This window comes from Mchenga conophoros, linkage group LG1, assembly GCF_057382185.1.
Source record: "Mchenga conophoros isolate Kocher_MC1m ecotype Shallow Benthic linkage group LG1, M_conophoros_male_GT1.1, whole genome shotgun sequence".
In the NCBI taxonomy this organism is placed as follows: Eukaryota; Metazoa; Chordata; class Actinopteri; order Cichliformes; family Cichlidae; genus Mchenga; species Mchenga conophoros.
In genome coordinates, this window is record NC_140526.1 from 155,519 (window position 1) to 180,324 (window position 24,806).

The 24,806-nt window shown below is 38.6% G+C and overlaps 1 protein-coding gene across 1 annotated transcript in view; it reads left to right on the plus strand.

The window, feature by feature from the left end:
* The first annotated feature begins 840 nt into the window (after positions 1 to 840).
* Positions 841 to 24,806, plus strand: part of LOC146582636 (usherin-like) — a 57,276-nt gene continuing 33,310 nt past the window's right edge. Inside the window, exons 1-12 of the mRNA XM_085279518.1 lie at positions 841 to 1,682; positions 3,223 to 3,360; positions 4,252 to 4,327; positions 4,617 to 4,702; positions 5,498 to 5,657; positions 10,997 to 11,159; positions 11,266 to 11,413; positions 14,548 to 14,705; positions 16,092 to 16,239; positions 17,533 to 17,688; positions 21,041 to 21,188; positions 22,580 to 22,722. Coding sequence (XP_085135644.1) covers positions 4,663 to 4,702; positions 5,498 to 5,657; positions 10,997 to 11,159; positions 11,266 to 11,413; positions 14,548 to 14,705; positions 16,092 to 16,239; positions 17,533 to 17,688; positions 21,041 to 21,188; positions 22,580 to 22,722 — 1,264 coding nt within the window. The 5' untranslated portion in view covers positions 841 to 1,682; positions 3,223 to 3,360; positions 4,252 to 4,327; positions 4,617 to 4,662. The remainder of the gene's footprint in view (positions 1,683 to 3,222; positions 3,361 to 4,251; positions 4,328 to 4,616; positions 4,703 to 5,497; positions 5,658 to 10,996; positions 11,160 to 11,265; positions 11,414 to 14,547; positions 14,706 to 16,091; positions 16,240 to 17,532; positions 17,689 to 21,040; positions 21,189 to 22,579; positions 22,723 to 24,806) is intronic.

A 24,806-nucleotide genomic window follows, 5' to 3' on the forward strand; every position in this document is an offset into this window, starting at 1 on the left:
AGTCCTTTAAACGTGGTATCTGCTATAGTATTTTAGTTTGTTCAATGAGTTCTGTCTTGGAATTATATTCCAAAGACAAAGTTACTTGCAAAATGTTAAAAATTTTCCCTGACAGTCTGAAACAGAAGCTTAATTTTCTAACACTGATTTTCATGTTCAGCATGGTGAGGTGTGTTACTGTATGTTCACTTTGTTGTACTTTGTTCAGTAGAGTAAGTCTTTGATCTTGAGAGATTTTGGCTGTAAAACCACTGCTATGTTGTACAGTATGTGAGTAATCCAAAGCCAGTGAGTGATATTACATGTGCCTGACGGTATGAGAGATTGATAAGGCCTCTATAAAGGGCATCACAGTAAAAGGCTGTTAACCCAGAATGGCCTGTGTGGTCCCTTGTGTAATATAAAGCTCCTCGTTAGTAGTGAACAATACACTGGTAGGTCTCGGTACACCATACTATGACCAGAAAGAGGAATGGAGGATCAGGAGGGAGGAAGTGCTAAAAAACATTAAGAAATGAAGAGAGAGCTGGGGATTGAGGGCAAGGGATAAGTGGAAAAGCAGGAGAAGGGAAGAGCAAAGAGTCATAAACGAATTAAAAGAAAAGTGAGAAAATGCAAGGAGATGAAGAAATATGCACAGTGACTGGATATTAAAGGGAGAAAGAAAAGGATAAGAATGCAAGAAAATGGTAAAATTGGTGAATGAAGGTGAAAGTAGAAAAAAACATGAACTTAATAACACAAAATAACTAAAGGTTTACACAAAATAGAACATACAGCCCAAAATAAAATAAATAAATAGCCGAATATCCAGCACAGCTGGCCTCATTTTGTGATATTAAAGATACGAATGATATGTGGATACATTTTCAGATACCGAAGAATGTGTGAGCCTTATGGTGTGTAATAATGTATCTATAATTTCAGTTATTTGACTATTTTAAAAGTTTGCACGGAAGATGACTGGTGACAGAAAATGAAGGTGATTGTAATGCAGAGGATGGAAGTGGGATGGGAGTTGGGCCACCAGAGCTGCTGAGGGTATCAGAGAGAGAAATAAGGGGAGTGTTAGAGAGAAAGAGGGAGGCTGATTGCTGTGAAATATAGCCCAGAATGAATGGCTGGCTGTATTAAATCAGCGCTGAAAAAGTTACTACTCTCATAAATACTATTTATGCTAATGGCGAGGTATGATTTACTGGGCCTATTAAAACACAGAGAGATGGGGAATGCTTTTTCTTTATTCTCATGTCCGCCCATCTTGTTGTTTTGCTTTTCGTGCATATTTTTTCATGTATATTTTCCTGTTTAGATTTTATTTTGACATTTGTTTGCCCTGAACTAATTCCTGTATTTCTTTTTTTATTATTATTCTTAAGATGTATTTTGTTAAGTTTAACTATTGTATGTGATTGTTTTCTTTCTTTAATACCATGGGATTTTTTTTCCTACACAGTCTCATTTTGCATCTCTCTTCCTTTTGGCCTTTCAAGTACCTACATCTGTACCACCTCCAATAAAGGTTCAGAGTTTAAACGCCTACAGTGCCAAGGTGAGCTGGGTGCCACCCACTGGTGACATAAGGGGACTGATTGACAGATATGAGCTAAAGGCCTACAACAGAGACTACCGAGAACTACCACCTGTCAGAGCCACATTCCTGGCTAACGGAAACTTCACAGGTAAAAAATGCACGAAACTATTGTAGTCATAAATATAATGCATACAACGTAGCTTGCCATTGCCAGTGTGTGAATGTGTGTGTGAATGGATGGATGACTGAATGTAGTGTAAAGCGCTTTGGGGTCCTTGGGGACTGAGTAAAGCGCTATACAAATGCAGGCCATTTACAAAGACACATTTTAAAATTTATTTAAGCTCTACACCTCCCCAAAAGTATGTCATCCTTTGCTCTTTGCATTTTTACTCACTATGTGCACTATGTTGCAGAACGTTTTACTGCTTGCACTTTTGTTTTGGATGTTATACTGCATTCTTTTGAGCACTTAACAATCAAACTTAAAACAACAAACAATAGACATCACTTTACATACAGGTAAATTTAGCTTTAGTTCTGTTTGCCTTATTGCACCTGTTGTCCTTTACATTTTAGCCTTTACTAAAAAAGCATTCATAATGTCTCCTTTGCTTACTTTCTTCCTTTTTCAGATTTGTATTTCAGACAAAACATACTAGTGCATGTACTCACTGTCCTGGCCAACCCTGTTAATTTCTCCTTGGCAAGTCCCCAGGTTTAGGAGACTGTCTCCATTTGGAACAAGACACTCAGGACTACCCCAATGATGTCATACCCTGGCATTGCTCCTTTTTCTCTCTCTCTAGCTGTTGCTCACTTTTCGATCTTTCCCCACTTCATCTTTTATGATGATGATGATGTCTGCGTCCGCTGCTGCTATTCGTCCCCCCTCTCATCCACTTCGCCATGTCTCTAGGCAAATATGAAGATGAGCTCTCTGTCTCAGTCTTTCTCAGTGTCTCTCTCGCTGCTTCTCATTCACTCCCCCTCTCTTTGCCAGACATTAAGTCCACCCTGATAAGGCTTCTTCTTAATTTATGATGGCCTCAACACCTGACTGCAGAATTACACCAATGGCTAAAAAACACAGAAAAGCAAATGAGGGTGTAATGGCAGCCGAGTGGGGCCCTGGCCCCTAATTGAATTAAAAGACATGGGTAACAGTAAGGGAGAGTGAAAAAGAGAGACAAGTGCAGCGTGATTGGACACAACGGTGGGGAGACTTGGGAGGGGGTGGAAGAGAAGAGAGGGTGACTTAGAAAATACAGAGAAGGGTGGAGAGGGCCAAGACGGTGAGGACAAAAAACATCCAAAGAGAGACGGCTGAAGCTTTACAATTAGAATAGACTCTCTGTTTGCCAAGCACAGTAGATTTGCTTAGCAACAGCAGCCCATAGTTACAAGTAAAGCATTTAAATTGTGTTGTTGATGCTTGTTGATAAAGACTCAAGTAAAGGATACAAATAGGCCTGATTTGTCACAAAGGACTTACAAAGGATATTTTTACAATCTTTCAGGGCTTGTGTCGAGCAATACTCTATACCCATAGTGTATGTACACTGCAAATATGCATTCTGACATGTAGCTGAGTTAACAAAATTGAGTTTGTATTCTTCAAAGTTATTCTTTTTTAAACGGTGTAATGCGTAAACCTTATTCATTGACATTTATATGCTCCTCTTAAGGTGTGCTGTCGGGTCTCACTCCGTCTACTCGGTACATTGTCACCGTGAGTGCCTGTACTCCTGTTGGTTGCACTGAGAGCCTTCGTAACAACAATGGTGATAATGATTTGAGATGGAGTATCGCAACCCCAGAGGAAGGTAAGCAACAAACACATGCAAACTTTCACAGATTCATGCACCTATGAACAGAACTTCAGTGTCAGCGTCCTTACCAGTAGAAGAAATGTATGATTCTTTATGCACAGAGACACAGAGCGCAGAGACTTCTAAACACACTTAGATATGTTCAACCTGTTTCCTGCATGAGATACATAGCATATGAAAAAAGGAGAGGAGTGCTGGCACAAGAAAGGAGGAGACAAAAGAGAGGGTAAAAAGCAAAGAGAGGTTATTTGCCAGCTTGTTAAGTCATATAAAAACATGCATGAAGAAAGAAAAAGTAAAAGAGGAAAAGACATATTTTTATGTTATATGTTACTTTAATCTGTACTGGACTAACAGGCCTTGTTGGGGAGATAATGTGACGGCAGAGGTCAGTACAGAGACAGCAAAAATCAATCTGAAGTTAAAGAAAAAAACAGATTACTGTATTGATTTTCACTGAGCACAGAGTTAAGACACTGAAACATGTTAGAGAGACTGGAGAAAGAATTAATTTAAAACACACACAAATGCAGCACAGACACTTTTTTTACTCACTTATCCTTGAGTACAGGCACATTTTTCTTCACCTTATTTGAGATCAGTGAACATGAGATCATAAAATTTTCACGTTTCTCTCTTGGTGAAAACCTTTTGAAAAGTAATCCAAAGCGATGTCACTGTCTAACACCATATGAAATACTGAATTATTTATCGGTGACATTTGATGATATAGAATGATAACCTCTATAAAGCTAAGGCTTGCCATAGTTTTTCTTCACTGTTACTTAAAAGATACACTACGTGTTCATATTTACTCTAGTTCCTTATGCCGATCACTATATTTGTGTTAACATAAAAACTTGATTTTATTCTTCTATGCATCAGTTCCCGATGCTGTGTCTCCTCCAGCTGCAGTCTCATCCCCCACAGCACTCTATGTTAACTGGGAACCTCCAGCAAGGTAACAAAAAATACAGTTTTTACCTGTCCTCTCTCACCTCCATGCTGCATATTAATATTTAACTCAAGAACCTTCACCAATGACGAGGAAGTAATAAGTACATTCTGAATTAGTAGTAAATGGACAGTATTGTAAAACAGGAACAGAATTTGGTTCTGTATTGCTTATATTTTCCCCCAGCTTGAATAAATGTGTAGCCAACATAGATTTTGGCACAAAAACAATATATGGTATAGTGTACACAATATAATAATATTACCTTCATCTCACTTTTTTGTTCCACTGATAGGCCCAATGGAGGCATTACAGAGTACCTCCTCTATCACAACAACCAAATGGTCTACAGAGGGAAAAACAGACAACACAACATCACTGGTAAAGAGGAGAGAGTGCATGTGAGGTTGTGTGTGTGTGCTCCAGCGTAACTGTGACTGTAGAGGGATGGGGCCTCGGAGTAAAGAGAAGGGGAACACTGAAGAAAGGCAAAATGGAGTGGAGGATTAGCATTTGAAAGCAGGAAGAGTGTCTGAGTCCTCACCAAGGGAATAGCACTTTGAAAAAGACGGCTAAACACACACACACATGAAAATGAAGCAGCGGAGAAACAAAGAAAACTAAACATTAGCGCACGTGCATACACACAATTTGCTTTGAAGGCTCTCACTAAAGAGATCTAAATAAGGTATGAAACACATGTCACACAACTGAGCCATGCGCCGGATAGACTCACACATTAATACAATACACATATACACATGGAATGCAGAAATGTGCATAAACACACATACAAACACATGAACAGGACACTCATCCTATACAGCTTTACTGCCCAGCAATGAGTGTCTTTCTAGGTTAATGAAGGCATGAGAGCACATATCATCCCTGCTGGGTTAATAATGCACAGTGTCTGATGTTCACAGTGATTGGAAGGATTATGAATATAGTAATTATACATTATTTGGAAGAATTGAATGTGTAACACAGAGTGAGATTACAAAAGATGGTAAATGGAGAATAGGTTTGAAACAAAGAAAGATACTTAAAGAGAAAGAACAGTGAAGATACAGTCAGGGAAGAGGAGTATTGATGGTTGTAGGTGCAACACAAGTTAATCGTTTTGAACTATCGCTTCTCTCTTTCACTTTTTGGGTGTGTGCATTTGTGTTGCAGGTCTTGGTGTATACACCACTCATGTCCTGATATTGAGTGCATGCACTTCAGTGGGTTGCACCAACAGTTCACAAGTTACAATGCTGACTTCACAGCTTCCTCCTGGACCTCTGCAAGCACCAACTCTTACCCCGCTAGACTCTCGAACTATTTTTGTAGAGTAAGTACACACACACACACACACACACACACACACACACACACGTGTATTAGTATTTGATGGTAATATCTAAGCATATATACGCACAGAACTAGGGTGCACTCACATTTTTAAATTATTCAAAATGTATAAAACCTTTATTTGTATTTTATAAGTTTTGCCTGGGCAGTATACAAGGACAGAGAGAGACTAAGCAAGAGCGAGTCAGTGACCTTCTGCAGTTGTGTTTACCATGCAGAATATTCTTCTACGCTTGACCTTTCACCATTAGAGGGAGGTGACAAGGGAAGATAGATCTCTGTACTTTTTTTTATAATGTTCCCAGTTTTTCTGTATATGTGTGTGAAAGTGTGTGAGCCATTAGCGTTATCCGCTGCAGAAAAAATACATTACTACTCATATGCATGCAGGGCCCTGACCTTAGTCATGATTATGCTGCCCTGTGCCCAAAAAAGTAAAACATGCTATAATTTGCAAATCACTTAAGCCTTATATTTATTTTTAGTTAATCCAGCTGAAAAATCTTGTTCTATGGTGTCGCCCATACTTTTGTCTGTCCACAGCATTGCTACTCTTCCTGGAGTATAGGTTTCATCAAACTTACACAAAGATTACTTAAATGGACTTTAACCAAAATTGTGCTGAAGGTCATGGTCATAATTGTCATTGTACAAGCACTTTTTCATGTTCACATGAATCACTATTCCTCCTAAAATTCAAAATTATTCGATGGCTTGAAATATCTCTTTACCATATATGTTGCATGCCACTTGTATCCTGTTTATTGCTGATGATTATGGTCTTGCAGGTAATGATCATGGAGGCAGTGGTCCTAGTTGTTGGTTGGAGCCCTCCTTTCAACATTGTGTTAACGTCACTAATATGGTCAATGCTATGACATGCTAAAGGGTTCACATATTTTCAAGCTTTTTGTGGCCTTAATTGCTTCTGAACTTCTAGTCATAATAGTCCTGAACACTTTGGTTTGGTTGCGAAAGAGATTAATTTGTCCAGGATATTAGTGTTTGCCAATGGATTTACTGTAATTCTCATTATTTTGTGCAATGCAGCGAACCAGTGGCAAGAAAAAAAACCTTCTTTCGGTCTTTCTTTCTGTACTTTGCACATTACAATAACCTGTGAATTGCTATGGATCATGAGCTGAATGAGCTCAAGTTACTGATACACTGGCTAAATATTACAAAGTAAAAATTTTAAACAGATTTTGCATTTCTTTTCCTGCTAATTTTAATTTGGATGCCAGCAACACCTTTAAAAAAGCTGGGTCAGGAGCATGTTTCCCAATGAGTTGCATAAACTCTCCTTCTAACAACTGGTTGTGAGTGTTTGGATAGTATGGAGACTAATTGCCCTAGTTTTGAAGACAGAATGTTTTTTTAATTTCTGTTTGATATACTATATGTTTATATAATAATAATAATATTTTATACGTGATCCCCGTGGGGAAATTGCTCTCTGCATTTAACCCATTCACTCAGTGAAGCAGTGGGCAGCCACTGGGCGCCCGGGGAGCAGTGTGTTGGGACAGTACCTTGCTCAGAGGTACCTCAGGGTAGCCGTTCAGTGGATTTGAATCCTCGACCTTCCGATCATGGGGCCACCACTCTACCTACTGAGCTATCCCTCATAAATAAACATTCACATATATATATAAATGTTTATTAATCTCGCTGTCACCCCCAGAGTGTGGTATGTATGTGTTCCTCAAGCTTGGATCTTCTACAAGCGGCCTGAGAGTTTGAATGTTTTGTGCAGTATCTTAGCTGTTCCTAGGATTGCACTCTTTTTCCACATCAGAAACCTCTAATGTTGTACCTGGAGTCTGGTGGGTCCTCTCTTCCAGTTTCAGGTTTACAGCTTCTAATGCTCAATGCAGTCAAAGTGTGGAAATGATGAGCCAAACCTTGGCAGAAGAGAACAGTGGAACTAAATGAGCCCCTTACAATGACAAATGCATCTACTAAGCTGATGATGATTGTTTCCAGACTCAAGTTAGACACATTACCAAATGATCTATGACTACCCCAACTCATTGACAGAGTATCGTCAGATGAGATGCTTGCAGATGTAAACACTGCTCTACGCACCATCCCCACAATTGGTATCACTGAAACCAGCGAGCTAATATACACCACTGCCACAGTAATCCTAGAAGCACTTGGGTAAGAAGATCAAGCCAAAATCAGAGAAACCTGGAGAAACATGTTAGTCAGTAAACTGAGGTGCAGTTGGCATCATATACTTGTATTTGATTGTTTAGCATTGTTTTTGTTTTTTAAAATAAAAATGCACTGCAAAAAGATTTCTTACAAAATATTCGTTCTGTGAACCTGTTTAAACTACAGGTCCAAGTAGTTTATACAGGTTGGCTGTTGAAAAGGAAAATTTAATTACCTGACAGAATGCATTGACCGCCACAGTATTCCTATATAGAGTGGGGGAGTGTATTGTTTCATTTCCTGAGCCTTTAAAATGCTTTTGATCAACATATTCACTAGGTGTGGGAAGGCTGTATATTGCCTTGTTAGCACATTGGTAATAGGCAAAGGTTGAGAGATCAGACCTAGTCAATATTACTCTATTGTGTCTGTGAGAAAAGTAAGATAGCTAGGAAAAAATGTAAAGAAATAGTAAAGAGAATGAAATAATTTTTTTTGTTGTTGTTTAAAAAAAACACAGAGAAAAAATCTCTTAAAGAAAATGGGATAGGTGAAGAGAAGGGTGAGAGACTGTGAGAAAGGTTGAAGAAGGCTGCTGGAGGCAAACAAAACAGTATCAGCAGATTTATATCCTGCCCTCACCAAACACTGCCTGACTCATACACATTCATACACAACCAAGCAGACATAGGATCATATGAATACCTATACTGTCAGATATGCACATGGTCACAAATGAAAAGAACCTGATAAAACATTCTGAAACAATCTGAAGTGAATTCATTGATGCATAGATTGTGACTGGAATCATTTTCTGTCGTGTGTGCGTGTGTGTGTGCATATGTGTCTGTGCGTGTTTTGATGCATTTGAAACACCTACTGTAGCATGAAGTACCAGAAAGACTTTTGGCAAAAAAAATATTGCCAACAAGTTCCAAAAAGTTTATGCAGATAAGCTCAAAATGAGCATGTTTAAAGATGAGTGTGGTCACACACACGAGTACTGATATGGGAAGAGCCGATACATAAAAACATGTAATGATGTCCTTCTGAGGACCCAAAAAAGGTCCGATCCCACTGTAAAATTCTCTGTAGTTTATGTTGTTGTGTTGCTTGTACAATTTAGAGAGCAAAAGGAAATATGCAAGAGAACAAAAGTGCAGAAGGCAGGTTAACAGTACACTCAAACCTTCATCATCTCAAATGTTTGCTTTTAAATTTAACATTCAGAGAGGGCACCTGGCTTTTTCACACTACTTTCAAAACGCACTTTTAAAACAATTACCATAGTGAATTATTATACAGATTATTACAATTCCCCTTTGATTCAGTTTTTCAAAAGTGGACATATATCACGCTGCCAATCGACAGCATATAAATCTTATAATAAATGTGATAGATTAGCCACAGTGGCTAATTGTGTGCTAACACACACTCATCAGTCATTCAAAAAATGGCTTTTAATGGGAGGACCCAAGAAAGGAATCCATCACTTTTTAAAATGGCCTCCCTTCGCGACCATGCCAGGTGGGTTGTACTGCCTTCAGGGATTTGTAAGAATTGCAGGACAATTTATAAAGTGTATTTTAGTGCTCCTTTTTTATGACTTTTTTTTTTTTTTACTTCATACTTCAGAAAATCTTAGTTATCAAATATCTTATCAGAGGGATTTTTACTTATAAAATGTGTAATAGTTAGTGAACACACTTCACTGCCAGCTTAAAACAGATTTAATTTAGTATATTTGAGTTTGCAAAAAAAACCCAAAACATTTTGGCAAATAAGATTTTATCTTTTCTGAACAAAATCATTGTAAAGATGGAACATCTCATTTATGTTGCAGAATCCAAACACATCAAATCTGTTTAGTCATTAGTATTCAAACTTAGAACCAACAAAAGTACAGCAGTAATTATATAAATATATTTTCCTGAGTCGTGCTCTTTCACATTGGCCCCCTTTTTATAACAGCGCTAGATAGTTGACATGTCTTGATTTCCTAATGCCATTTCTGGTCTTTTTTTCTCCTCTTTGCTGGGGATGACCTTCCTGTTCTAAATATAGAAAAGGAGACACCTCAGCCTGACTGTTGAAGGAAACTGTGTGCGCAGTGTGCTGTACGTGTGTGTACGTGCCTCTGTGCACATGTAAGGAAGCCTACCACTGCACTGTGTTTACTTCAGCTGACAGAAGAAACATGGTGATGAAGGCAGACACTGACATGCAGATACTCAGAGCAGTCTGTTTCAGTCGGGACTGCCACAGACACAGACACACATTTCACTCCTTTTTCGCGTCTTATTTTTATCTTGATGTTTTAATTCGAGCGTTGTGCAGACCTCTGCACTTAATGGTAATGTATTCATAAAGTTTGGCATTGCTCACCTGGTCGAGCAGGCAAGCCATATGACAAAGCCTTACTGCAGGGGCCTGGGTTCAAGTCTCCCCAGGATGTTACCCATGTGCTATCACCCCCACTCTCTCCTTCCTTTCTTGTCTCTTACTATCCTGACCATCAACATTAAAAAATGCCAAACATATATTTATACGAGTTTACAAATCAAATACTATTATTTATTTAAAAAAAAACAAACAGGCATTATTAGATACTAACAGACAGTCAAGACGATTCAAGACGTCCTTGAACCTCATGAGGGTTGCAGTTTAGTTTCATTTGTGAAAAACTCGAAAAGTTGATTCTGTTCATCTGGACATAGCGTTTTCTTAGCGAACAGAATCAGGTTTTGGACATTTACTTGCCTGGATGATTGAGCATGCATCAATTTGTGAAAAACCAAAATGTAAAATGTTTTGATCAAATGTTAACAAAAGCCAATACTTCTATATATTTAAAGTACCAGGTTTTTGCAACACGATGAAAAAAAACACGTTAAGCAGAGAAGTGATGCAACTAAGTCTACAGGGTTTTTTTTTCTGTTGTATAAAGTCCTAAACTATATTAGATTTTAGGTAAATGGGGAAAAAAAACATAAGTAAATGATTAATAGGAAATAACTGGGAACTGGCTGAATTATAAGTATAGTCATATTAAAAGTGTTTCCCACTGGGCTACAGTAAAGTTTTCACACTAGGATTTTTGAAAAGCAGAAAAGTGAAAGGTCGAATTTATTTTATGTTTATTTTTCTCTTCATTTCTAGGTGGTCACATCCCTCTCAGATAAATGGTGTTTTGGAGTTTTATTTGATCTTCCTGTCTCATGACAGTGCAGAGCGTGTGCTAGCCTATAACAGCTCTGAAGTTTTTGAAGACTACACGCTCCGCAACCTAACCCCTGGAACTCTTTACACCATCACAGTAGCTGTAAGTCCATTGCGCCTTAATTTTGACTTTCAATTTGTTCGTTTGTATCATATTCATTCTTATGTTATTGTTTATGTGTGTGCATGTGTATGTGTGTGCATGGCAGGCTTGTACAGGAGGTGGATGTACTTTAAGTCCACCAAGCCAGGCTCAGACTGAAGAGAGCACCCCTGAAAATGTCCCTGCACCACTGGTCACTCCTTTGTCCCCCAATGCGCTCAATGTCACCTGGACTCCTCCTGACACTCCGAATGGTGAGAGGGTACACACCTACACAAAAATACAAAACCATGGATTTTTTTAAAATAAATTGTTATCAAGAATAACATGAGCATTGAATGAAGTGGAAGAAGAAGAAGAATGTCATGATGATAACAGCATGTGATATTAATAGACCTGAAGAACTGATTAAAAGGTGATGCTATTTACCATAACCCTGTGTCTATGACATAAATACAGATATAAAGGTTTGTCCGTGTTTCAAGGATGCTGTTCCTGTTACCGTGAAACAGAAGATCATTTACATGTGAGTGAGAGGAATCAGTTGAGTCTCCAGGAGTAGAGAAGAAGAAGAGGGAAACAGAAAGAGGAACTAAAAAGAGAGAGCACAAAGGACTCATAACGAAAAGAGAAAGAGACAGAGACAGGGTGAGAGAACAAACAATTTGAGATCGAGACTAATAGAGACCGAGAGGGAGAGGACAGCGCTTCACCAAGCTCCTTTAAGTGGATGAAAAGTGCTCCCTTTTGACTAAAGAGAGAACTGCAGGCTGAAAGAGCGTAGACTCGCTGTGATGGCCTTTCTCTCTGTTTTCTCTACTCCTCTACTCTCTCCTCTTCTCACCTTTGTCTTCTTCACCTGTCCCCAGTTAAAATCTGGGGGGAAAGTGTATTTTAAGAGTCTAAGGTGTCTATTTAAAACAGAATTTAAAGAGTTAAAGTGATCAAAAAAGGAGCAGCGTAACTACATAAGCTGTGTGGTTTATTTAGAGAAGGCAACGAGTGATCCGTATTCTATTAGTGTGATTCTCTCTCGTAATCAAAATTTGCAAAAGACTGATATAATCTTCTGAAAGGGAAATAATAGATATGGATTTGTATTTCTTTCTTTTTTTTTAAATGTTTCAGAATTTAATTCTGTTTTCATCGTCCCACATCCTATAAATCAAAAATCAGTGCATGTATGTCTTCAGTCTAAGGACAGAATGCAGAATTCACCTGTAGGTAGAAAAGAAACATGGGGCATCCCAGTTTGTAGAGGTTAAGAAGTAACGTCTGCATTCTCTCTTGTGAACTGTTAATGCAGCTGTGTTGCATCTCTTTTACTTTTTCCCGATATCGTCCATGGCCTGCTAATTGTTGTTGTGTGTTCCAATGAAAATACACATTAATCAGCATAAGCTAAAACGCTGTCTGTGATAAAAGCACAGAAATACTCCCAAAGACGTGAAATGCATTATGAAATACGTTAGTAGTTACTGTAAAAGAGATTGGCCCCACTTTTTTAAACAGTTTATCTTGATTTCTGAATCGACATAGGTCAAGTCAGCAGATGTTTGCTTTGAAATGAACTCATGTGTTTTAATACAACTCTTAAAGGTAAGTAGTTAAATAGCCGTGAAAATACAGTAAGTTTAAGTAACATTATGTATGACATGGTGCACTGAAAATGATGTATTTATCGATAATCTCAAGGACTATATCAACAAATAGTATATCTCATGAAACCAAATTAATTAAGCGAAGAAAACCCCTTGATCCCCTCCCATTTCACAGTCTCTTGACATACCACACACACTACCACATATTATCAAATGTTACTGTCATGCTCGTTAAAGTATGTGTAATTCCACAATGTGTGTGTGTGGAATGTGAATCGTGTGTGTTTTACGCTTAATGCCACACGAGTGCATTTTGCACCATAAACCCTGTGATGTGTGAGCATATTAGCCTGGATAAATTACTTAAAGCTTTTCTCAGTTGATGACAGAAATTTATAACAAGGGAAACACTTAATCATGATTACCCGATTATCTCGTGCTTAAAAAGCTTTAATTTTTGCTCAGAAAAGAAGAAGAGATCAGTACGTTTTTCCTCACTAACTCCTTTTTTTATACAAATGGATGGCAACAACCACGATGATGATGGTGATGGGTTCCAGAAGACCTAGATCCTATGTTATTTTCTCTTTCTCTCTTCCTTCCTCTCACTCTTTCTCCCCCCTTCTCCCCAATTCCGCAGGGATTTGTGGGGGATAATCCTCTCGGGGATTAGGTCGGGGCAACACGCAGACAAAGAGGGGAAATAAGCCTGTTATGCATTCGCTGCTTCATTTCCCAACCTGTCTTTATTACAGCCTATACTGATATGGGCTTATTCACACACACAAGCACATACAGATGTCCGCGCACATATGCACACGCTCTCACACGCATGTGATTGGCCACATTAAGAGCTCCCCAGATGTAGCTTGTGTCTGTGGGTTTTTTCGTGTCTTCGTTTTCCTGATAGGTGTGTATATCTCTATTGAGCAATAATAAAACCCACACATGATTAAAGCAGAATAGACTCTTAGTTCTTAGCGCTGATCTTTTGAGCCCCCTGTATGCATTTTTATTAAGGAAAAGCACATTTGGCACCTTACTGTTTCATTTTTTTATTAGGTGGATGTAATGTAATGTAATGATTGTGCTGGTGTGTGTGGGTATGGATACGTGTGTACAAACTACATATGTGCAGTTTGTCCGTGTGCAGGTTAGAGTGTGCACACCTATTTGCACCCTTATTTGTGTGTGTGTGTGTGTGTGCGCCCGTTCATCGTAGTACAACTGTCCTTCTTAGGGCTTTTATCCTCCTAACACTCATGGTTACATTTGTCATTTCAGTGCTGTTTCTATCATTGGATCACTCTACCTGACTGGCAGGTCTGCAGCCCCTAAGTCAGTTTTCATTTGCATTGTAATCCAGTGACCCAGACTGCATCCCGTCATAGTAAAGCTCTCTTTATGATTGTAATGCCTCACACTATGGATGCAGTATTATTGCATATGAGTGACCAATCCAAACAGAGTGTAAAACTATCTCAGTATAACTATCTTCTGAAAACCTACAGGAAATGATCTCGATGAAAGCTTGTAATGGTTATGATTAGTTGTGATACTTAACATCACTGTCTAAATCGTTGCTCTTGGTCAGAGGTTATTCAGGGCAGGGGATGTGAGCAGAATGTGACAAGGAGCGGGAATTCCATGTTCAATAGACTTCTTTTATTGTAATAAATACTAAGGATTGTTAAGAAATGTCAGTTCTATTGTTGCCTGGGGTATTTTTTCCCTGTTATTTAAATTTTTATTCTGTCATGTTCTAATCAGATGTGTTCTTTTCCCAGGTATTATAACTAGCTACGGTCTCTGGCTGGATGGAGTTCTCATTTTAAACACCAGTTCCTCCCAGAGGTTCTTCTTGGTGGAGGGACTCTCTCCTTGGAGCCGGCATGTACTCAGGCTGCAGGCCTGCACAGCACGAGGCTGTGGCAAGGGACCGATGGTCAGTCAGTGTTATAGCATATAGTATAACAAACTGTAAGATGCTTTGTCATATAGTAATGCCTTATAAATAATTGTGTTGTTGGTGTTACTGACCGAATATTGGCTTTTGAACTTATTTTTAAGAGATACTTGAGAAAGATTTATATCCAGGGTATGGAAGTAGGCAAAACTGACCGGATCTAATGATCTGACAAAGAAAAAGGGAACAACGGGACTGTTATTGACACACAGGGGAGATTGGTGATGAGAGGTGGAATTAATTAAATTATGTGGGTAAGAAGCAGAAACAAAAGCAGGAAGTAACCACAGCTAGAAACATGAGAAAACTGAACTTTAAAGTAAAACCTCCAACAACTATCGCTGAAACACTGAAATATGAATACTAATTAAGATGATAGAGACAGTTGAACACAGAAGGCACAAGCAGAAAATAAAACAAGAAACAACTAAAAACTGGTGAGTACAACAGGGACCATGACATGAAACAGCAGAGTATTTTTCAACATGAATTCTAGTTTCTACCAAAAGTATGAAACACAAAACACAACATTACATTTTTGTCAAATACACCCGTCAAATTTAGCGTAGCAAAAGTTTTATAAAATTATGCATGAATTATTTTCATGAGTTTCATTAGCGCTTTAACTAATGCACAAAATCATATGTGGCAATGCCTGCACACACGTGTGTCTGTGTGTACGTGTGTGTCATTGGGAGTCATAAAGGTGATCGATTCTCTCGGCTCAATAACGAGGGTTGGTGTGGCCACGGTGACATTTGGTAGGAAATGCCACTTCATTTTCAACGACGCCTCTGACAACAGGCCATATTTTGGGGCACTTTTCCAATACAGATGCCATGTTTAGTCAAACACCAGGAGAACTGCTGACCTAGCAGAAAAAGAGAAGAGGAGGGTGGGCAGGTGAAGGAGGGTGAAACAGGATGAAGTGGAGAAGAGGAAGAGGTGATAGGATGGGCAGGAAAAGGAGAAAAGGAGTCGGAGAAGAAGGGAATTTCAGGCAAAAAGAGTAAATGATGAGGACAGAGTAAATGGCCAGAGCAAAGTGAGAGATGAGGTGGAAGGGAATCGAAGGCAGCAGAGGAGAGTCAGACAGGAAGAAATGAGACAGAAGAAGACTGTAATGATGAAAGAGGACGGAAAAATGGTGGCAGAGATAATGCCGGCCACTTGTGTAGAGTGGTTTCATCTGAAAATGCTTAGTTTTAACATTTCAGACAGGTTGTATCAGACTGAGAGAGGCATTATTTTCAGTTTTTTGTATTTCTCCAATAGCTGTTGGATGAATGAGTGTTAGTGGAGCTATGATAAAAATGCTACATATCTGTATTCTTCTATGCATTTTGATATCTGTGTTCTTCTAAGGTGGATGTGCGTACATTAGAGATGGCCCCAGAAGGTCCTATACTGTTGGAGCTGGCCAATCAGAGTTCAAGATCTCTCAGAGCACATTGGACAGCCCCTCCTAGAGCGAATGGGAACCTTAGCTACACAATATACTACAAAAGCAAAGGTAACAGCGAAAAGCTACATCTTTATCTTTACACATGCACAGGTCTCATATAGTATTTGCCAGGCAACAAACCCAACTTTATCTGTAAAACATTCACATCACAACTGTGGAAGTTGTAAAATGTGAAAGCCTCATTTTCTGAATAAAGATATGGATATGTTAATAATACACAGTCATTCCTACCGGGGTAAAAAGTAACATATAGATAGTAACATATCTGTTTTGCTTGAGACTCTGCCTATTGTGTAGACATATCCGCACTGTTTTTGGAGGGGTGGGGTAGGGTCAAAAAGGCTTTACAAAGACGTAAAGCCTTTTTATCAAGATAGAAATGGACATGTCAGTACAAATGCAAATTGGAATACACAATCACACTTCTCACTCACAAAGTCAGCTTGCACTGAAAGTCAGCCATGTAATGGGGAAGTAATCAAGAAGTAATCAGTATACAGTAGCATAGAAATGACAAGTTGTTGTTTCTTTTTGATACTGTGTCAATGATTTGAGGAAATGACATGGGAGTATAGACTATAAAAGTGGTATGAAGATAGGAGGAGGAACAAAGTCAAGTTGCAATTCAATAATAGTATAAAGAAAAAAGGGAGATGAGAAGCTCATATTTCCATAGATGGATTAGAAAAGACAGTAAAAACAATGTAAGATATGAGGAGCAGCAATACCACGGGGAGACAACAAAAGCAACAGATAGACTGGACATGGCGAGAAAAGAGAACACGCATATTCTCATTTTTTCAGTTACGCATATTCACAAAGTCTCTCCCTGTCATACACACTCACTGTCAGGCACTTTGATCTATGCCTCACAGAGAACCCAACAGATGAGTGGAGAGAAGGATAGAAGCAGTGTGGAAGGAAAAGAGAGACAGTGTTTCGCTCTAGTTGCCCATAACCTCCTGTTTCTTTGATACAAACGGCCTTCATCAATCCACACAGAATTACGTGTGTGTGGGTGTGTCTGTATAAATATATTGGATAGGCTTGCTTACTATGATTTTCTGATCCCTTTTCTTTGACTATCCTTGCATAACCTCAATATGGAGACCTCTCTCTTTCGATTACTCTCAAGTTAATCTCAGTGGGGGGGTTTTCTCTCTCACGACCTCTCTCTCGTTCCTCTTTCCTTTTTCTTTCTTTTTTTATGCATCTCTTACAAGTCACTTTTCTGTCTTTAGAGTGGTAACACTAATAAAAAACATTCACTGTTTTTCATTATCTTTAGCTATACATTGCTTGGCCTAAGACCTTACATGTCTTTCTTTCTCTGTCTCTTAGATGGTGATGGTGCATTGGATGGAGGTACAGCAGCAGGCGTCTGGTTGTCTGTGACAGACCTGCAGCCTTACACTAGCTACAGCTTCTGGATCAGAGGCTGTAATACACAGGGTTGTATTGAGAGCCTGCCACTCAGTGTTACTACACTGCCAGCAGGTACTCACACGCCAAAGACTTTCTTATCATTATTAATTTGATCATTACTAGAACTGCATAATTTTTTCACTGTGTCACAGTTTCAAATATCATGATCATCCATCGAAAGGCTCTAAAGGTTTATCCAACAGGTGCTCTTCATTGCTTCAGTTTACATCGTTCTTGACCTGCTCTTAGCTGGTTACACAAAAACCTGAACTTGCTATGCTAGATCAGCAAAGTTTAGCAGGGGCACCAAGGAACTGTGTCACTCCTTTGAGCAAGAAACTCATATAGCGAAATGCTACTGCCTGGTGAGGTATAGTTCAGAGTAGGGGTGAGGGAACTCCAGGCCTCAAGGGCCAGTGTCCTGCAGGTTTTAGATATCACCCTGGGTCAACACACAAGAATCAAATGATTAGTTCATTACCAAGCCTCTGGAGAACTTTAAGACATGTTGAAGAGGAAATGCAGCCATTTAAATCAGCTGTGTTGGATCAAGTCTAAAACCTACAGGACACCGGCCCTTGAGACCTGGAATTCCCCACCCCTGGTTTAGAGACTTGAACTGCCTGAGTTTGAGTCCACTTCAGACCATTAACTGAGTATCATTGTCCCTACTCTCTCCCTGCTTTCATGCCCACTGTCTGCATTGTCTATTTAAAAAAGGCTGAAACTATCAAAGGTAGATTCTCATAGGTGCAGTTTTCTCATTGCTTTCAACATCCCTGCAATTTTTACCAAATTATTAAACATTATTTATTTTCTCAATAATGCTATTTGTTTTTTTCCTCATTTTTTTGCATTTTGAAATTATTTAATCCTTTAATTTAAGTCACAGTTGATCTACAACAAATTAAAATTAAAATCCTTAGAAAAAAAATGATGATAATAGTATGACTGTGGTATTGAAATTTTTCTAAGGTCTTAATTAAATGACTGTTCTAGTAGATTTGTTTCTCACGCCACACACAAAACATGAACTGTGGCGATATTTTTAAGATTACTTTGATTTTAATTGCTGTTCTTGTGAACTGGAAAGGTTTATTTTTATAGCTTGCTCTGCAAAGGAAAAAAAAACAATTATTCACTGGAGTCGACATACACATCATTGACTTGACTTAATGATGTGAAAACATATTTCTGATTTACACAGCCTGTGTGTGTGTGTGTGTGTGTGTGTGTGTGTGTGTGTGTGTGTGTGTGTTTGTATTGTAATCGTGTAGAATAGAGACTGATTGTGCATACTGATAAATGTCAAAGCTGATCAGAGCAGTCTGGAGATAATTGTAACATGCACACACACATACAAACACACACACACACACACACACCTATAGACACACATTTTACCACTTTAGCTAATGTTATCAAAAGGGTTGAATATGTACACCCTTGCACATACCACACCCATGTCTTAGTGAGTCAACAACAAAAGACAGACTTAGGAAAGTTCTCCTGTTCAAGTTCAAAACAAAGGCATAAGAAAGTATAAATTTTAAATACCAGACGTTTCCTCTCTTTCTACCTCTATGCCTCTGGCATCTCTTTAGACTTCTATAAGGCAAACTGTCTTGATGCGTCCTTGTTCTATGAAAGAACAGAGAGAAGATAGCAGAGCAAGAGACAGAGGAGCTGAGGAGGAGGAGAGCAGAGAGAGAGAAGTGAACATAAAAGTGCATAGTTTAAAACGATTAGTGACACCTCTGATATTGTACCTACTAACACAGCATGAGAGAGACACAGGCTCACCAACAGTGTGTTTTGCGTGTGCATATCTGTACGTATATGTGTGTGTGTGTGTGTATGTCAGAGAAGCAGGAATCATCTTTTGATGAATTAGCTAAATACACAAGGAATGAACTGGGTCATTAAAAAATCCACTGAATCTCTGAATGCAAATCAGAGGGTCATTTTAATCTAAATCTAAGTTCAGGTGTATCGTATCAATTCAGTAATTTGTTAAATGCTTGTTTGACTGTAAAAGAGCAGGATCTCCATTTCCGCGCTTTCCGTGTATTTTCCTACTAATCGACTGCTCACTCCATTCTGATAGCATTGTGGTGCCTTTCGAGTGACAGGATGTTCACTTGACCTATCCTAATTTGCTTATAATGCTGCCTCTTGAAACTCAGCAGGCTTTTACCCAACTACTGTTGATCTAAAATGAAGACGTGTTTTTTCAGGTGTTTTTTCATAAACACGGGTAAAATAAGAGCAGCCAATTTGGTCTGGTTTGAAATGGAGAGCAGACAGCCTACGAGAAGCAGTCATTAAGTCAAGTGCAGGTGATTGTTTGCACAGTTGTAGGAGAGGTCGACTAAGACTGGTGGTACAGAATATATAAGGTTGATAAAAACTGATTAGAAATAAAGGCCAAAGTTGGTATTAAATAGCCAATTAAGGTAATCCTCTGATATCTGTTGTGTTACACTCATATTTTGTTTTCTGTTTCTTAGTTTTCTGTTTTCCAAGCTTCCTTTCCTCTAAGGACTTAGTAAATCTTGTGAGCGAGAACTGGATAAGGATAGTGACACAATTGCAAACATAGCCACAAATAAGCCTTTAAAAAAATGGACAAGTCACATCTGACACACATACATGGTGATTCTTTAGTTGTTTTGTTTTTTGTTTTTAAAAAGGGCTTTTGTGTCATGTTTTTAAAATCGATGTGCTTTGTGTATGCATTAATATAATGAATGTATACTAGAGGGTTGAGTTATGTTGATGGACCACCACTAAATTATTCTGAATCCACATTGAAAGTGTTATTCTAGGCTTTTCTCACACATCTTGTTGAAGTGGACATCGCACAATTTTTGATTGAAGGTCTCACACATCTTGTTGAAGTGGACATCGCACAATTTTTGATTGAAGGGTCACTTTATACATCGGAGGGCCTGCTCTTATTTCACATAGTCAACAGTGCAGTCACTCTGATTTCCATCATGTACTTGTTGTTTGCAGCTTATCTCATTTTATTCTGTCTTTGCACAAATGTTCTGTGTTTCTGTTCAGCTATCATATTGATTCTGGCTTGTTTACTGATTTTCCAACACTAAGACTTTACTGTCACACTGAGCTAAGAAGACGTGGACTTTGTGGATTTAATGCAGTGTGTGTATTTGTATGAATGTGAGAGTGATGAGTATATCTGGTTGTGCTTTTTATACTCCACACTGTGAGAGGTGTCATTGCGTTACAGTGAAGTTGATCAGTTAGATGAAATGGACATACCTTTTTATGTTTTTTTTTTTTTTCTTACTCTCTAAATGTCTAATCTTTTCATTTCACCGACTGACTTCCTCCATATTTTTGTACTCCCCTGCTCCTTCTTCTTGTCTTCTTCTCAACATACTTTCTTCCTTCTTAGCCCCTGATGGATTCTCACCTCCAACTCTAGCCCATGCAACTAATGCCAGTCTGAACGTGTCCTGGTCCGCCCCTGTCAACTCTAATGCACCAGGCCCACTCTACTACAGTCTGCAAATGAGGACATCCCCACAGAGGCCTATCATAAGGTGAGAGACACCATAAAATGCAGAGTCAAAGCAGATGGACAAGTTTGCAAACCGTTTTCAAACCGTTTTCCACAATGCATAAAAGTTTTCTGAGAAGAGTAGCAATAAAGTAACTGGACACACACACAACAAAGTACACATATTACATACTCTAAATATCAGAAAATGTGCATGTGCACATAGCCTACACATGCACATATAAAGGAGCACATTATACAGCACAACTGTGAATATGTCACTTCAGTAGGACATAACATCAGAAATCCAGAGAGGGAATGACAGGATGTAGAGTCAGAAAGACAAAAAAAACCAAAGACATGGAAGAGAGAGGGAGACACGGGCAAAGAAAGTGTGATAGAATAAAAAGAGGGAGAGAGGGTGTGCATCTGATATGTATTCATTACATGCTTCCTGACAACAAATTGCAATTTAATCCAAGAAGAGGAGGCTCTCATTCTGTGGTAATAAATAAATGACTAGCTACATGTATTATATATCAGACAGCCATGCCCTCCTCCTCCTCTGCTATGGAAATCTCATTGTTCTCTGATTTATTCATTCATTCATCCCTTCTATCCATCTGAAGCTAAATGGTCAACGGTCGCTCATTTATGACAATATTCTTTTACTTTGTCCTAGATTCCTTTGTATGATTATATGATGGGCCAGGTAAGGCATGGGAATAAGATAAAAGGCTATGGAAAAAACTGTACATAATGCATAGGCAGCCAGTGTTTAGGAACCCTATGAAATTTGGGCATTATTATAATGTTTTACTTAAAATATATTTGAATTTACACTTTGGAATCTATTTAAGAAACAAACCATTTTTTTTAAGTATAATGAAATTGTTTTTTTCAGAAACCTTTTGCTTTGACACCGGTAACTTTTCCCACTGAAGTATGAATTACATACTTTGTGACTATTCAGATCCTTTTTTTTTTCACTTCTCACATGCACATCTCTCTGGCCTTAAGTGTACGCTAAAAGGGATTTAATAACTACGTACAATGTTGACATGATTAACCTAAGGAACGTAAGAAGCTGTCCGGTGCTGAATCTCTCTGATGAAGCATTAAAGAGTAACATTTGGTCTAAGGTAGAAAGTATGGTGTTGCATATGTTTTTATTTAAAAAAAATGGTAACTCCTGCAACAGTAAAGCTTTGCTAGTAATTCAGGAAATTTTCCAGATTGGTTTCTTCATCAGAAAATCTGAAAATGAAGTTTTGTAACATCAGATTTGTGTCCACTAAAACACAAGAGCATGCAAAGTGCAAGATCAGCATATTTAAATCTGCTGTCACTCTGTGACCACCAGGTAACAGAGCACATCACAGACCCAAATACATGTCCATGAATGAATTTGTGCTTGTGTCCATCCACTTCTAGGCTTTTGGAAAATGCAACAGACACCTTTTCCTATTACTTAGAGGGCTTATCACCATACACGCCTTACCTGTTTAGAGTGGTGGTCTCGCATACACACGGGAAGACGGCAAGCCTCTGGACAACCCTTCGCACTGCAGAGGACAGTAAGTGGACATACTCACACACACTAGTGCCCAAAACATTTTACATAGATTTGTACAGACAGCTTCAATGCGCATAAACTATGCAAATATAATTTAAAAAAATAAATAAATGTTTCCAATAAATAACCATGAAAACAGTAATAATTTCTTTAAATAAACATGTTACGGGTCAGTGAAACTGCTGTACTGCTTTTTTGTAGGTTACCTATTGGTACTGGTTTCTGGTATTGTTTTGTTGTATTTCAAGGTGTATCTTGTGTCAAGTCCTTCCAAGTTGTGCGACTGACTGCGAAGTGGTTGGCAGTGATAGGCTTCTGCGGTCCACCTGTTTTGCTGTGTTAAAGTTAAACTCAAGGAGTCTGACAGATCATTAGATGATCATCTAAGCAATAGACTCATTAGACAATAAACATGTGGCTTCGGCTTAGTTCTCTTTTTTGCGACTCCCTCCAAGGTTTATTTTATAAAAGTATAAATGTTTTTTCAGTGGAGGTGTGAAATGAGAGGGAGAGAGAACAACTAAAGCTGCAGAAGGTGGTGAAAACACGGGCTCAAACAGCGCTGGGTGAAACACACAGACATGGGGAGTTTCACATACTGTAAGGTGTGTGTCTGTGTGTGAGTGACCTAGCCAGTGTCATTGTGGGCTAATTGCTGTAATAGAATCATATTAGCCACTGGAACAGCCTCCTCAGTGCAAAGTTATAAATTAATTAGTACCACGCTATTATCACATACATTATCATTAAGCAGGTGAGATTTGCATACATTGATACGCACACAAACACAAATGTGTACAAAACATGTATGTGTAGTGTACGTATACATACGCAGTGACACGAAGACAAGTGCAGTTACACATATACCATGACATACCATGCACGCACACACCTATTCATACACACACAACTGCAGCCATTTAGGATGCATTAAATTATGGCCATGCGCTTTTCTCATTGCTATGCAGAATTGAATTCCCTCTAGCAAACACACACTCACATGCACTCACACACACACAGGGCTTTTGTTACACTTGTTTTTGTTGCACTCGTGTTTCTGTTTGTGTCTTGACTATTAATGCAAGAATGAAAACATTCTTAGTGTCTCTCTGTCTCACGCTGAGAACGTATGTGTCATGCACATGCATAAGTCCTTGGCCTTCTCATCGATAACAGACCTCCTGATGCTCAGTTACGACACTTCATGCAGAGATGCAACACAAGGCTTTGGGATGCTACCTAAACTGCACCCAGTTGCCACAAAGATCAGACAGATTTGTGTATTTATTTTGACAATAAGCATGTATGTAATGGAGCAATCTCTTTGCACTAATGATACCAGCCATTTATAAGCATTTATTCCTGTTCACGACTTTTGGTGTCATATTGGATTCAAGTAATTATTAATAAATAAATGTCACATTTGACATGAATTTTCAATTCTGCATCCTTTAAATGTAAAAATGTACATTTTTAAAATATTCATTAAAATTGTTTTACCATAATAATGAATACAGAATAGGTGTAAAAGTTCTTAATAAAAAAGGGATTTAAACCTATGATGGGAGCAAGCCACATTCAGGCAGATTGGATTTCCCTTACACTGATGTGTAATTTGTCACCGTAAACCATCTTCTTATCATCCTAGCAGGGAAAGAAAAGAGGGGCTACATTCTCTGCTTAATCTCGTCTCTCTCTCATACAAGAATAAATGACAACCTTTTGCATTTCATTTGGTGATGTAACGTATAGTAAGGCTAATAGTTTGAATTTTATATTTGTTGTCCTGCATTTGTGGAATTCATACACGCAGCGTTCATTCTGACATAAATCTCAAATCTGAACACAGCGACAGACATATATACATTCACTGAAAGTCACACACACATTCACACAGTCGCTCAAGTGACATATACTGTACATTTGATCTTAACACACTCAGTCATTCTTTATAGAGTGGTCCTTTGGGTTTATCCTTTTGAAGGAGATCATTCTAACCTGATCTCCATGTGCAAGTGTGAGCTGTAACCTTGTAAGTTTTTCACTTTGGCAGAACACTGTATATAATATAGCGTGTGTCGACAC